The following is a 15,309-nucleotide window of genomic DNA, read 5'->3' as shown; positions in this document are numbered from 1 at the left end:
CTTTTAGTTTCTGTTTGTCCTGGAAGCTTTTTATCTCTCGTTCTATCTTGAATGACATCCTAGCTGGATAAAGTATTCTTGGATGCATATTTTTCTCATTTAACACCCTGAATATATCATGCCAGTCCTTTCTGGCCTGCCAGGTCTCTATAGATAGGTCTGCTGCCAGTCAAATGTTTCTAGCCTTGTAGCTTAGAGACCTCTTGTCCTGAGCTGCTTTCAGGATTTTCTCTTTGTCTCTGAGATTTGCAAGTTTTACTCTTAGACATCGGGGTGTTGACCTATTTTTGTTGACTTTGGAGGCAGTTCTCTGTGCCTCCTGGACTTGAATGCCTGTTTCCTTCCCCAGATTATGGAAACTCTCAGCTATAATTTGCTCCAATATACCCCTCTCTCTCTTTCCTCTTCTTTTGGGATCCCAATTAATCTAATGTTGTTTCACTTTATGGGATCACTTACCTCTCGAATTCTTCCTTCATGATCCAGTAGTTGTTTATCTCTCTTTTTCTCATCTTCTTTATTCTCTATCATTTTGTGTTCTATATCACTAATTCTCTCTTCTGCCTCATTTATCCTGCAGTCAGAGCTTCCATTTTTTATTGCATCTCATTAATAGTCTTTTTCATTTCAACTTGATTAGATTTTAGTTCTTTTATTTCTCCAGAAAGGAATTCTCTAGTGTCTTCTCTGCTTTTTTTCAAGCCCAGCTAGTATCTTTATAATCATTATTCTAAACTCTAGTTCCAACATCTTACTTATATCCATACTGATTCGGCCTCTGGCAGTCAGTACTGCCTTTGTTCTCTTTTTTGAGGTGAGTTTTTCCGTCTTGCCATTCCTGCAGAAAGTGGTCACTTTTCTGTTTGCAGAGTTGCAGCTATTTTCTTAGACCTCTGGTTGAGTTCACAGGTGTTCATAATGATTTGATAGCTATCTAGCTGAATTCCTGGGACCAGACAAAACTAAGGTCTCCTACTCCTCTGCCATCTTGGACTATGCTCTTATTTCCCTTTTTTTAAAACTGCATAATGTCCCTCAAGCTATGCTGGTATACATTGTGCCACTAAATTTCCAAAGTGTACTAATATTTTCAACTGTGCTTCAAATAAATAGAAAAATTGTTATAAAAAATAATAAAATTATAAGAGAATACCAAATTTAATTTTGTAAATCCAGATAAAATTAACAAATTTCCTAGAAAAGTAAATCATATAAGAATAAGCTTAGTAAGAAACATGCATAGAATCATATGAGAAAAATTTTAAAACTAATGAAGAGCATAAAAGATTTTAATTACTAGAGAGACATACCATGTTGCTAGATGGAAATAGTTAATATTGAGAGGATGTCAATTCTCATTAATCTGTCAATTCAGTGCAATTCCAAATCAAAATAAAAACCCAAATTTTTATGAACAAGCTGAATCTAAATTTCATATGGAAGAGAAAATATACAAGAATAATCAGATTTTTAAAAAACTAAAAATGAGAGAAGACAGATCCACTGTAATTAAAATAATGATGAAAGTTGTAATCCAGATAGAGGCCAAAGAACATTACCAACAATAGCCAAATTATGGAAAGAGCCCAAGTATCCATCGGCTGATGAATGGATAAAAAAGTTGTAGTAGATATAGGTAGATAGATAGATGGATAGATAGATAGAGGAATATTACTCAGTCATCAAAAAGAATGAAATCTTGGTGTTTGCAAAGACATGATTGGAGCTAGAGAATATAATGCTACGTGAAATAAGTCAGTCAGAGAAAGAGAAATACCATATTATTTCTCTCCTATGTGGAACTTAAGAAACAAAACAAATGAGCATGGGGCAAAAAGAGAGAGAGGAACAATCCAAGAAACAGACTCTTAACTGTAGAGAACACACTAATGATTACCAGAGGGGAGGTGGGGGGGTGGGTTAAATAGGTGATGGGCGCTTGTCATGATGAGCAGCGGGTGATGTATGGAAGTGCTGAATCACTACATTCTACACCTGAAACTAATATTACACTGTATGTTAAGTAACTGGAATCTAAATAAAAACATGAAAAAATATATATATAAATAAATACGTTTGGGAAAATCATTTAGGCCTGCTACTTTATGTTTTATGCAAAATTAAATCCTAAGTAGATTAGAAATCTAAGCAAAAATAAATAAATAAACCTATAAAAGTATTAAAAGGAAATATGGGAGAATGTTTTTGTGATCTTGAGCTGAAGAAAACTGTCGTTTGCAAGACACAAAAAAAGAAAAAATTAGCAAATTCAAAAACATGAAAATTTAAATAAATCTTTTATACGAAAATGAACTGTGTAGAGAAAAGGATACGGCAGAGAAAAGGATAATATTCATAAAACATAAAGAGCCCTTGAAAGTCAGTTAACAAAAAGATAAACAATAGAAGCAAGGGAAAAGGACATGAACAGGCAAATCATAAAAGAAATACAAGTAGCCATTATATACATGAAAACATGTTCAATCTTACTAGTAATAAAATAAGACAATAAAATAGAAAAATTAAAACAGTATCTTTTAAGTATCAGATAAACAAAGATTTAAAAAATCATTATTAAAGATGTGGGAAAACAGCCACTTTCTATACTGATGGTGGACATATAACTGGCACAACTTGCTTAGTGGGCAATTTGGGCAGTCTCTACAAAATCTGCAGTAAGTGTTCCCTTTGTTCTAACAGTTTTACTTATTAGAATTTATCCTAAGGAAATCACAGAATAGGTGCATAAAGATGTAGGTACTGTGACCTTCATCACAGTGTGGCTTGTAATACAAAAACAGTTTAGATGTCTGCTATGGACTCTCTTTTAGCTTTTACAAAGGATACGTTAGAAAAAGTGGATCACGAAAGAGTATATATGGTATGATCCCCTTCACATGAAGTCAGGTAATTGTTAGCCTTCTTTATTCTGTATGCCTACACACTCACACACACACACACACACACACAAACCAAGGCTCCTTACATGAGATAATATATAAAACGTTTAGCACAGTGCTTGGCACCTAACATTAAACAAGTGGTTGTTGTTATTATTGTCAGCTTTCAGTAACCATTAAGTATTCCGCCATCAGGCACTGTGCTAAGTGCTTATGATAAGATACTGTCTTTGAGGAACTCCGTCTACTGGTAATCACCCTTACTAACACTTGCCCATTCTACAGTGTTGTTGGCTCTCAGATCAATTGTTGAAATACAGGGTGGACAATGAGGAGTGTCTCATCTGTACCATTACCACTAGAATGTTGGTGTGAAATAACTGAAATATTCCCCTTATTTCAAAGTTAAAACCATAAAAAATTGTTTTAAAATTCTCTTCATTTCAAGATGAAGACGGAACCAGCTTGAATTCAAGTATCCTAGCAGCACTCCGAAAAATGCAGGATGGCTATTTTGGTGGAGCAAGGTAAGTGACCTCTACACACCCTTTAGTGAAATGAAATGAAATTTGGCAGCTGGGTATAGTAATGGTAGACTTGTGCTGCCTTTCTCTGCGTCTTTTTTTATTTACTTAAATTCAGTTAGCTTCAGATACAGTGTTCAACAAATCATCAATTGCGCAATATAGTCTCATCCTATTTAGAGGAACTCATTTTTGATAGATTGAATCAAGGAATTTAATGTTCTAGAGAATGCTTGGAATGTTTCCCCACTCTGTTCTTTGCCTAGACCTCATCAATTCAGTGGACCAGAAAACTTATTCTTTTAAAAGCAAAAAAGCTACTGAACTATTCCATTCTGGCTGCTTTTCTTTTCTCTTTTCCCTAAGTTGTTATTTCGAAAAATTTCAAGTTTACAGAAATGTGCGAGAATGGTATTGAACACCATATACCCTTCCTCAGGATTCACATGTTGTTAACATCTGTCTCACTTGCGTATTCTCTCTCCCTCCTCTTCCTTCCTCTCCTCTCACTCCCCCCTCCCTTCCCTTCTTCTCTACTCTCCTCCCTCTCTCACATATACATATGTGTAAATGTACACACACACACACACACACACACACACACACTTTAATTGCTGAAGTATGTGATTTAACCAGAGACATCGTGACAATTCAACTCTAAATACTTCAGTTTGTCTTACGAGGACAAGGGTATTCTCACACATAGCTACAGTATAATCATCACACTCACAAAATTTAATATTGATACAGTACTATTATTACCTAATCTAGAGTCCATATTCACAATTCCCAATTGTCCTAATGTTTTCTTCCCCATAGTGTTTTTCCCATTCTAGGACCCAGTCAAAGATCACATATTGGCATTTTTTTATTTTTATATCTCCTTGATGTCTTTTAATCTAGAACAATTCCCCAGCCTTTTGTGAACCTTTCATGACAGTTTTCAACCCAGTTTTGAAGAAGGAAGGTCAGTTATAATGCAGAATGTCTTTCAATTTGGTTAAAGTGGTATCTGGTAGGTTTTTCCATATCCTTTCTTTGATAGTCTTTAACCAGTCTTATTTTCCATTGGTGAATCAATTATTACTAATGGGGTTTTAAAGTGATGATTGTGTGTTTCTATCATTCTGTGCATATTTATTAGAATGTTTCTGTTTAAAAAAAAAGAGCTTTCCGTTATCCCCTTTTATTTTGTAGTTTTAGTGTAGCATAGATCCATGGAGTCTGATTTTATTCAATATGCTATGCTCCATTCCTGTCATTGTTTATTTCAAGGTTCAAATTATCCAAAGTCTGGCCTTTGGGAGCCCCTTCAAGCTGGCTTCTTTTTCTTTTTTTTACATCTTTTTTGAGTAATGGCCTTTATTGAGCCTATCCACCAATTCTGTTTTGAGTGGGTTTTTTGCTTGAGCCGCGACCCACGGCTTGCCTCACTGAAGGCCGAAGGACTGCCTCTCCAAGTCTGCGAAGGGAAGTGGGAAGCACGTTACTCCTCTTCATGGAGAGGAGGACAACATCCCTCCTTTGAGAAAACGACCAGGCTTAGTCCTTGTGCTAGCTTCCTTAGCTGATTTTGTCCTGGAATACGTACAGGATGTTGGTGGCCGCCAGCGCAATGATGTTCCCTGCCAGGTGCCAGGCTGTGTTCTTGAGAAAATCAGTACTACTGACTTTCCCTATGGGTTTTGCAGTTGGCTTTATAGGTAGGGGAGGATCTGGCCCACAATCCTCTAAAATTCATAAAATTTTCAAGTATCGTCTTTCATTTTCAAAATGATCTTTAATTATTTTTTTAAATGAGGTGATGGATTTGTGATGATTTCTCTTCATTCTGTCCCAGCTTCTCCGTAGCCATTGGAGATATTGGCCAGATGAGTGACATAGTTAACAGCATAGTATAGGGCAGTGAAAGAGAACAAAATTGATCTGCTGGTAGAGTGTGAACCCATAACTGGAGTCTTTATTAACACAGCACCCCAGCCTACACTACACCATGCCTACGAGTGCTATAAAATTTCGCATTTACAAAATTTGTACTAATATATAAAAGCATTTAGTAGTTCCCCAACCAAACATTCTAGGCATCCCTTTTCTCACTGAAATGTGTTGTTTTAAAAGGATTTCCTCTGATTTTCTGTTTTCTATTTGCCCTGTAATTGTCAGGATTCAAACAGGTAAATTGTCAGAGTTTTTGACAACATCTTGCTGCACACATTTGAGTTTCATGGATCCTGGACCTGAGGGTAAGCTGTACAGTGAAGATTACGATGATAACTACAATGAGCTGGAATCTGGAGATTGGATGAATGCCTATGATTCAACCCGTAGTGGTAAGGGAGCTTCATAAAGGCAATGGCCTTGCTGGGCAAGAATACAAAGAAGTGTTGAGTATCCTCCTTAATATTTCTCACTGCCGGCATTCTCACTCCTATTTAATACACCTAGATTTCTACTTTTGTTTGGCTTCACTTTCTTCCTTCTACTTACCTTTGGTTTCTGGTCTAATATCCTTGTGGTGATTGTGGAGTATGGAGTTTGACCATCTCTTACTAAGGTTAGGGAAGATTTCTGTCCTGGTTATATGACATGGCTGGTGATTTTCAAAATGAGAGGAAACAGTGGCGAGTGAGAGATATTTAATCAAGCATGTAATAGGAGAACTATATATATTCAGTTCTGCTTTTTGACATTTAAAAGCATAAAAAGAAGAAAATTAGAGTGCTTTGTATATATAATGTTACCAGGGCCCATCAGAATCTCTGGAGAGGTCTGCATAGTTTGAAAAAGCCTATTCAGTGTGCCTATTGCTTTCATATTGCAAACTAGACAAATAAAGCACAACAGATCTAATTGGCTACTAGGAATACGAAGATGATATAGTGAGAAAGCATCCTGGGGGCATATATTACAAATGACTGAGAAACACCCTGAAGTGTTAACACTAACCTAGGCAAGGCATAAAACATTGTTTGAATCCCAAAGAGAGAAGGGCCAATAGGAGCAAATTCTTCTTCTAGCTATCTAAAATATGGTTTGCCTGCTCTCATTGTCTGGGTATTTGCCTGTTAGCCTATATCTTAAGGCAGCCAATTTCTTTATCTTAAGAGTGGTATGTTAGAGAAAAATAAATAAATTGGCTTTCCTTACTGAGGTAGCAAGCATTATCTCATATACAATAGACCAACACATTATCAGTCAGAGGATGATTTTCTTGTTTGGGCTCAGCATTTACTCACCTAAGTACCGTTTAATTCACTCTGCATTTGTTTTTGTAAGATCTAAAATAGCGAATTTCTTCACTGGAAAAATACATTAAATAACTTTGTAGTTATTTCCTGTTATTAATAATTAGCCCAGTCATGATACCCATCTTGGCATAAACAAATATTTTGGAAAGCAGACCAGAATAATCACATATTGAGGTTGTTTGCTATTCTACAGGTAGTTGTGACTTTCATCTGTAGCACTCATTCTCTTACTTTCTAAAATGTTATCTTTTTAATGATATATATTACTAAATTTGATATTATGCATTCTTTTTTTAATAATATTTTTTATTATATTATGTTAGTCACCATACAGTACATCCCTGGTTTTTGATGTAAAGTTCTATGATTCATTAGTTGTGTATGCACAACATTAGTTGTGTATGCACCCAGTGCATTCCAAGTCACTTTCTCCTCTCTGGTTTTACTCATCAGTGGTCTCACAATGCCGTGTTTATTGCTTACCAGCCCTGCCATGCCAAGAACACTTCTCTCCGTATTCTTCATAACCTTCACTGAAGTATCTATATTGTATTCAAGGTTATAATATTTGTAATTCGGATGTCACTGAGAATGAGTTCCATTTTTACAGCGTTACTAGTTTCCATTAATCACATCATAACAGGGGCACCTGGGTGGCTCAGTTGGCTAAGTGTCTGCCTTTGGCTCAGGTCACCATCCTGGAGTCCCAGTATCGAGCCCCACATCAGGCTCCCCACTCAGCGGGAAGTCTGCTTCTCCCTCTGACCCCCCCCTTCGTGCTCTCTCTTTCTCAAACAAATAAATAAGATTTTTTTTTTTTAAATCACATCAGAACACAGAAAAACTTCTGGAGAGATCACTGAGGATGATCAAAAAAGATGGTGCATATCTAACCTCACAGACTTTAATATTGATCCAAACATTGTGCTTTTCCAACTATAAATGTTGCAAATGTTATGTACAGTCTGAAATGTTAGGATCCATGAGGTATGGGTATGTGTTTTGTTTCCATTATCCATAGTCAGAGATAATGTTACAGGAGGTGTATGGGGGATGGAGAGTCCAAGAGGATAGGGACCATATCTGTCGTCTTCACCACTGAAACCTCAGCACCTAGTACACCCCCTAGTACATAGTGGGCAATAAATATTTGGTGACTAAATGAATACGGTGATGAAAAGGACCAATATGTGGCCAGTAATCCTTTTGGCACCAAGGCCACGTGGAGATTGTTCTTTTCATTAGCAACTGTAGCTGCCATTTATGGGTCTGTTTTTAGCTAAGTCTGGTGTTTAGTGGAAGAGTTTTGCCTTTGCTCACCAAAGTCTCCTCCTACCAGTGAGATTCCAAGGGCCCTATTCTGCTCCTCGCCACCACTGCTGCCACCACCTCCCCCATCACATGCACATCTGCAGATTATGAAATCCTTGCTCCACCTATCGTATAATAAGCTCATACTGCTTTCAAGGGCCTCATATTGTGTCAGCAAAGTGGAAGAACAGGTAGGTCCTGGTAAATGGCCATAGTTTCTAAATGGTGAAGCTACAATATTATACAGTGATCACAACCTTCCCTTCCCGCCGCCATGATCTAAAACAACCTACTTCCGGTGCTGTGTTATGGGCACAGGAGCCGATCATTCTGTTTGGTGGGGCAGACTGTGGAGTAACTAAAATGTTCATTTTTTTCTCTTCCCCCTCCCCCCACTAACCTTGCAGCTCGCTGTGGTAATGAAGTTGCTCGTTATTTAGATCACCTTTTGGCGCACACTGCTCCCCATCCTAAACTAGCCCCTACCTCACAGAAGGGAGGGCTAGATCGGTTCCGAGCTGCTGTGCAAACAACCTGCGACTTCATGTCCTTGGTGACCAAGGCTAAGGAGCTGCATGTACAGAGTGAGTAATGCCATGACTCACTAGAGTCAGGCACAGGATTGACGTGAAGCCCAGGATGGGGGCGGGGCGTTTATTACAGTGTAAGCAGGAACCTTGTTTTGTTCACTGCTTTATCCCCAGCATCTCAGACAGAAGGAACATAGTAGGCACTCAAATATATGTGAAGTTAATGAATTGTGTATAATTTTGCCATTGATAGTGCTATATAGTCTGGTTTAACCATTACATCACGAGAAGCAGCAGAACAAGAGACACGGAGCATTTTAACATCCGTGTTAAAATGATGGAAAAAAGATGTTTCCTTTGGGAAAGTTACTCCTTTGGAAGCACTTTTATTTAAAGAGAGAGCACTGCAAACTATTACAAGATAACCTCGCAATGAAGAGGGAGCTACTGTCCCTTAAGTAAAGCTGCATCTGGCTCCCTTGGGTCAGCTGTGACATTTACAGTGAGTTGTTCCAGCTGTGTAGAGCTGCGTTTCTCAACTACAGTAACTCATTGCTCAACAACTCTGTCATTGTCCTCCCCGGGACCACTGCCCGCCTTCGGTACGTACTTGCAGTGGAGGATGTCTTCTACTACACATTGCTAGAAGGAGTCGTGGTTCCTAAGAGTATGCAGTGCCTCTACGGTAGCTGCCTATGAAGGGACAGAAGGGCTCCTTGGCCACGCCGAGAGGACCTAATGGTAACATTCTAGGGATGATGGGAATGATTGAGATGCATGTTCTTGCTGTCTAAAACTTTATTGACCATTACTAACCACAGATATTAAACATGAATCATGTAACATTTAAAACAGGGAAGAGCTCAGCATTCCCTTTGGGTATGCTTCCTTGACAAAGGGCTTCTGTGAAAAAAATCAGCTTTATTGAAATATCCTTCTGGATTGTGAATCAGGAAACTGGAGCTTAATTCCCGGCTCTGCTACTTACTTGCTTGAACCGTTTTTCTGAGCTCTGTATCTCTCTTTCTGTATCTGTAAAATGGTGAAAGTGACAAGACGGTCACTCCTTTAAGGTTATGGTAAGTATTTGGACTATAAATAAAAATTTTAGGAATATCTCAAAATAGGTTGGCCACTACATTTTTTGATTCCCTACATAGGATCATCCATTTATTTATTCTCAAGGAAACCCAACTGCTGACAGCCAGATACCTCCCCAGGGCAGTCCAGAAAATAGAAAGCAGAACTGGGTTCTTTCTGTTATATGTGGTATTCTATCAAAGTATCAGTGATAGCACCATTGTGATATTGATTACATTCATAGGATTTAATATCTTAAATGGCCATTTAATGCTACAGTTCTAGGCATTCCATTGAAAGTATGTTTGATTGAACAATCTTTAAATTATCTGATATTCATATTTCTTTTCTGTGATATTAGCAAGAAACGATAAATTTCTCACTCTTGTTCTACAGAGAACAACTCCCGCGCAACTTCATTTTGAGGGCAATTGTGAATTTTTTTAATTTAAATCCAGTTAGCCAACCGATAGTACATCATTAGTTACAGGTGTAGTGGTCAATAAATTATCGGTTGCGTATAAATGTGAATTTTATTTTTTAGTCTCCTAAATTATCTAACCTTTACCATAAATGTCAACCTTTTACAGATGTTCACATGTATCTTCCTACAAAGATATTTCAGGCTTCCCGGCCTTCATTCAACTTACTTGACTCACCTCATGGCCCACGAGAGGACCAGGTAAACTTGCACATGAGTTTTTTTCTGTCAGCTATTCGCAAAACTGCCATCTTTGTGGCAAATAACAGAACTAGCCATTATGGTTTCTGCTAGTAACTGGTGATAGGCAAAATGCTACCCTGGTGAAGATATACTCCTTTTTAGTTCACTTTTTTCTTTTTCTTTTAACTTAAATTCAACTGATTAACATACAGTGTATTATTTGTTCCAGGGGTACAGATCTGTAATTCATCAGTCTTATATAAGCAGTGCTCGTTACAACACATACCCTCCCCAATGCCCATCACCCAGTTACCCCATCCCCCCACGCCCCTCCCCTCCAGCAACCTTTTCTAGCCAGGCTCTAAGAAAACTAAATTGCTACATCATTCATTTGGAAGGTTTCATTGTTTTTGTTTTACTTCTCATCAAAATTTAGGGAATTCTTATGGAAAAGGTTTAGAGGTGAAAAGATCAACACTCTAGGGCATTAAGTCCACAAGTAGACTTAATTTTTTTTTTTGTCTTTTCTAAAACTAAAGGTTCCCTCCGTTCATGTAGAAATCCATCTTCCTAGAGACCAGTCTGGGGAGGTGGACTTCAAAGCACTGGTTTTACAGTTGAAGGAGACCTCCAGCTTACAGGAGCAAGCTGATATCCTTTACATGCTGTATAATATGAAGTAAGTGATAAATATTCTCAGTCTCCGTTCATGTTCACGTAGAGAGGAAGTAAAACATAGTAAGTACTGCACAGCTTTGGAGTCTCATTGACCTGGATTTGAATTTTGCAACCTACCCACTGTGTAACCTCAAGCCTCAGTTGTTCTCATTTATAAAATCTGGATTATACCTACCGCATAGAACTGTTGTAAAGATTAAACAAGATAAAATATCTGCAAAATCTCTAATACAATGCCTGGCACACAGTAGGTGACCAGTAACTGCTATTATTATTATTTTAATTATTTTAAGCCTCTGTTATTTGGTAAAATCCACAGATAAATACTTAACTCAAAACAAGTATGAACATGGAGGCTTACAGAAAACAATTAACTAGCATTTCTGAGTATTTGCTATGTGTCTGGAACCCTGCTAGGTACATTATATGTAAGTACCTCAAACTCAGTATACCCAAATTGAACTCTCTCCTGTCCCTTACTTCCCCGCCAAATATAACCTGAACCTCCTCATTTATTCATGTAGTCGTCAACCTGAAGAGGCAGGATGGGCTCCCCTCCTCTAAGTTTGATTTGGATGTTGAGACTGATGATGCCACACATGTACCAAAAGAGTGTAAAATGTTTACTACTCACATAATGAGACTTCTGGGGAGAGTGGAACAGATTCCCAAGTTGGTCCAAAAAAAAAAAAAAAAAAAAGCTTGAGTGAGCAGGGAAAGGGGGCTGCATTGGGGTTTTATTATGATTAGGAGGTGAGGCTAGGATAAAGGTTCTCACCAGCACCAAAGGAGGGAACACTCGGATTTCCCTGGCACCTTGCCCAGGTGTAGGCTGGAAGGGAAGGAGGAGCAGTAGGACTTGTAAGCAGTCAGTAGTCAAACATTAAAAATGGAGTCACATTCTAAAATTCTACATCCTCGTGGTTGAAACCAACACCTACCTAATCATCAGGACGCCTGGATGGCACAGCGGTTAAGCGTCTGCCTTCGGCTCAGGGCGTGATCCCGGCGTTATGGGATCGAGTCCCACATCGGGCTCCTCCACTGGGAGCCTGCTTCTTCCTCTCCCACTCCCCCTGCTTGTGTTCCCTCTCTCGCTGGCTGTCTCTATCTCTGTCAAATAAATAAATAAATAAAATCTTAAAAAAAAAAAAACCTACCTAATCAGCAAGCTTCGCCCCATATCCAGTTAAGCACCAAGGCTTTTCAGTTTTACCTCTAAATATTTACCTTCTGCAACGCTAGCATTGCTGCCTTCACTCACGTCTCTCACCAGGACTATTGCTCTGGCTTTCTAACAAGTCTTACTATTTCTACCTTGCTCTCCTCAAGCCCAGCCTCCACAGAGGAGGGAGAGTAACTTTTCCTTTTCACTTTCTAAGATAGAAATGTCCAAATTTATACAAAAATAGAGAGAATGGCATAATGAGCCCTTGGGAACCCATCACCCAGTCTGAACAATTATAAACACATGGTTAATCTTGTCACGTCTATATTCTCACTCTCTCCCAGCTTATTTTGAAAAAGAGACCAGATGTTTTATCATTTCATTCCTAAATATTTCAATATTATTTCTAAAAGTCAATGAAGCTCTTAAAACATAACTACAATGGGACTTCTGATTCCAGACAAGATAGAGTACATGCATCTCTCTGTTCCTCCTGCTAAGTACAAGAGGACATTATTTATAAAAGAAACATAACAAGGTGTTAAAAGATGGAAAGAAGAAGGCAGACTGGTTAAGGACCTCAAGATCTGAGGATTGACAAGGTGGTGATGTACCTGGGTTTTCTTTGTCGCCTCATACATCCTGCATCAGGTGCACCTGATGCACCACCCTGAAAATGCCAAAGGGCAGAGATGACAGGAGCCCTAAAAAAAGCCTACTCTTTCTAGACAAAGGACCAGGAAAGGGCAGACTGGCAACAGACAGCTTTTAGACAATAACCACTCCTACTCCAGCCAAGCACCATAGAAAAATCTGCAGCCCCGCACCTGTCAACAAGGGCTGAGTGGGAAGCCCAGACGTACACTCTGGCCCTACTGTGACAAAGGAGACACTGCCTCACCTCCCCCTACTGCCAGGGTGGTGTCAAAGAAGACCAAGGAGGGGTCTGGGATTTTCCTGCCCTCTAGGCGGTAATGAAGTCCCCTTGGTCTGTCTGACTCCAGAGCCCACACTGCTTCCATCAGATCGTGGGGTTTAATGAGTAAGTGAAAAAGACAGCTGAAAAGCCCACCAGCACCAAGATCAAATTTTTACACATCTAATTGTATCAAAAGTAGCCCAAACGTATTTTTAGCCATTTGGGGCCTGCCTGCTTTGCATACGCCTTGAAACCTACTCCATCTTTGCCAATAAGAGTTAAGCCCAGGGCCACGCAGACGGCAAACCACTGCTGCCATTCGCTGCTCTCTAACCTGGAGATGCCCCGCAGTGCTACTGAAGGACATGACCTAGACATGTAACTTCCTCTTCCCCTCCCCCCTGGGACTTTCCTTGCCCTCCACCCTTTCTGGATGAGAGAGCTTGTGCCCTACATACGCCTCTGGACAGTCTTCTGCTGGGAGGGACTTCCCTTCTCATACAACCCTAGGTGCCACCCAATAGACTTTGTCATGTGCTACTGCCCCAAAAATGACATGAGGTCTTATTATTTTGATGTCTCTGCTTCTTTTGTTCTTCTTTTAGGGTAAGGCCTTCTACTCAACAAATACCTATTGAGTGCTTATTATGTGCTGGGCACAAGGCTAAATGCAAACTAATGGAAAGATAGAGAGCGTAAGATGAGATAAGGGGTAAGGACGGAATGACTGTAGCTTGAATGAGAACTGAAGATTCAGTCAGGTAGTTGATAGGGGCAAACGAAGGGAGTTGTACATGAGAAGCTCATACTTTCCCACCAATTCAGATAATCCACGGTTGACTGCCAACTCTTCTGCTCCTAACATGGGTTCTCTTCATCTGATCCTGTTTCACTAACTTCACCATAACATCTGATTGAACCTACAGTCTCCCTAAAACTAGTATTCCAGGTAATGTCAGACCACTTGAGTAGAGCGTGTATGATGTGCTGCATGGATTTTAATACACTTGGAATTCTGCCTGATATCCCTTGTGGATTTAGGAGTAGAAGTTGAGAGGTGGGGTCTCCTATTTCAGTTGATTAGCATTCCTTCTGTGAATTGTCTGTTTATAACCTTCGTTTGTTCTCTATTGAGTTATTGATATTTTTTTCTTATTGATATTAGATATTAGTATTTTGTTTGTTATACTTGTTGCAGATATTTTGTCCAACTAATCGCTAATTATTCATATACCTTTCTCTATGCAGAAGTTTAGTTTTTATATCACCAAATCTGTTAGTCTTTTCCTTTTTTGGGTTTCTTGTCATGCATCCTCTCCCAGAATTTAAAAAATATTTTAAATACCTTTAATAATTCTTAAAGAAATTTTTATGTCAGGGTGTCTGGGTGGCTCTGATGGTTAAGTGTCTGCCTTCAGCTCAGGTCATGATCACAGGATCCTGGGATCAAGCCCCACAATCGCATCAGGCTCCCTGCTCAGCGGGAGACTCCTTCTCTCTCTCCCTCTGCCCCTCCCCCTCCTCTCATGCTCTCTCTCTCTCTAAATAAATAAATAAATACAATCTTCTTTTTAAAAAGATAATTTTATGTCTTTAATTCTACTTGGAATTTATATATGTCTTCTTACTCAGCATATCTAAACTCCAGTTCACTGTCTTGATCAGAAACCTACCACTTCCTGACCATGTTCATAGTATCATCATTCTTTTAGTCACCCAGACTTGAGATTGTGTCATCATCTTCAACTCCTCCTCATCCCCTGCCTCTCCCTGCAATATCACCACTACCTTTGGGAATCAGTGGCCAAATATACATCCTCTATGATCAGACTTTCAACCTTTATCTACCATTGCTCCCCCCTCACAACGTAAATACTTTCACCAGAATAGCCCACAGTTTGTCATATCCAAAGCAGCCTCTACATGACCACTTTCACGCTGTGGCTCATGTTCTTCCCTCTGCCTTTACCACATCCCATCTCTCCATGTTGGAATTCTAGCTGTCCATCAAGGCCTAGTTCATCTGTCATCTCCAGAAAGCTTTCTCTGATCTCTAGGAATAAAAAGGTTCATCCCTGATTGTGAAATCTCAAAGCATGTCCTTAAATATTATTCATTTATTGATTTTTATTTTGACCATTTCAAACTTAGAGAAAAGTTGTAAGAACAGTACAAAAAAAATTTTATGGATATCCTTCACCCTGATTCCTCAGGTTTAATCTCACTCTCTCTCTCTCTCATTCTTTCTATCATCATTATCATCATCGTCACACATACATATGATTTC

General features: G+C 39.0%; 1 protein-coding gene across 10 annotated transcripts in view; it reads left to right on the top strand.

Annotated features, from left to right (window-relative positions):
- The window catches only part of PHKA1 (phosphorylase kinase regulatory subunit alpha 1), a 143,902-nt gene that overhangs the window by 104,951 nt on the left and 23,642 nt on the right, over positions 1 to 15,309 (top strand). For 5 of the 10 annotated variants that reach the window (XM_026485755.4, XM_026485757.4, XM_057312496.1 and 2 more), the window contains exons 17-21: positions 3,349 to 3,427; positions 5,588 to 5,754; positions 8,391 to 8,567; positions 10,184 to 10,275; positions 10,797 to 10,936. In XM_026485755.4, coding sequence (XP_026341540.1) covers positions 3,349 to 3,427; positions 5,588 to 5,754; positions 8,391 to 8,567; positions 10,184 to 10,275; positions 10,797 to 10,936 — 655 coding nt within the window. The remainder of the gene's footprint in view (positions 1 to 3,348; positions 3,428 to 5,587; positions 5,755 to 8,390; positions 8,568 to 10,183; positions 10,276 to 10,796; positions 10,937 to 15,309) is intronic. The other 5 variants (XM_048213381.2, XM_026485760.4, XM_057312502.1 and 2 more) reach the window with 1 other exon arrangement.

Source organism: Ursus arctos, chromosome X (genome assembly GCF_023065955.2).
Source record: "Ursus arctos isolate Adak ecotype North America chromosome X, UrsArc2.0, whole genome shotgun sequence".
NCBI lineage: Eukaryota > Metazoa > Chordata > Mammalia > Carnivora > Ursidae > Ursus > Ursus arctos.
Note: the sequence above shows the minus strand (reverse complement) of the source record. Positions and strands in the feature narration are given on the sequence as shown.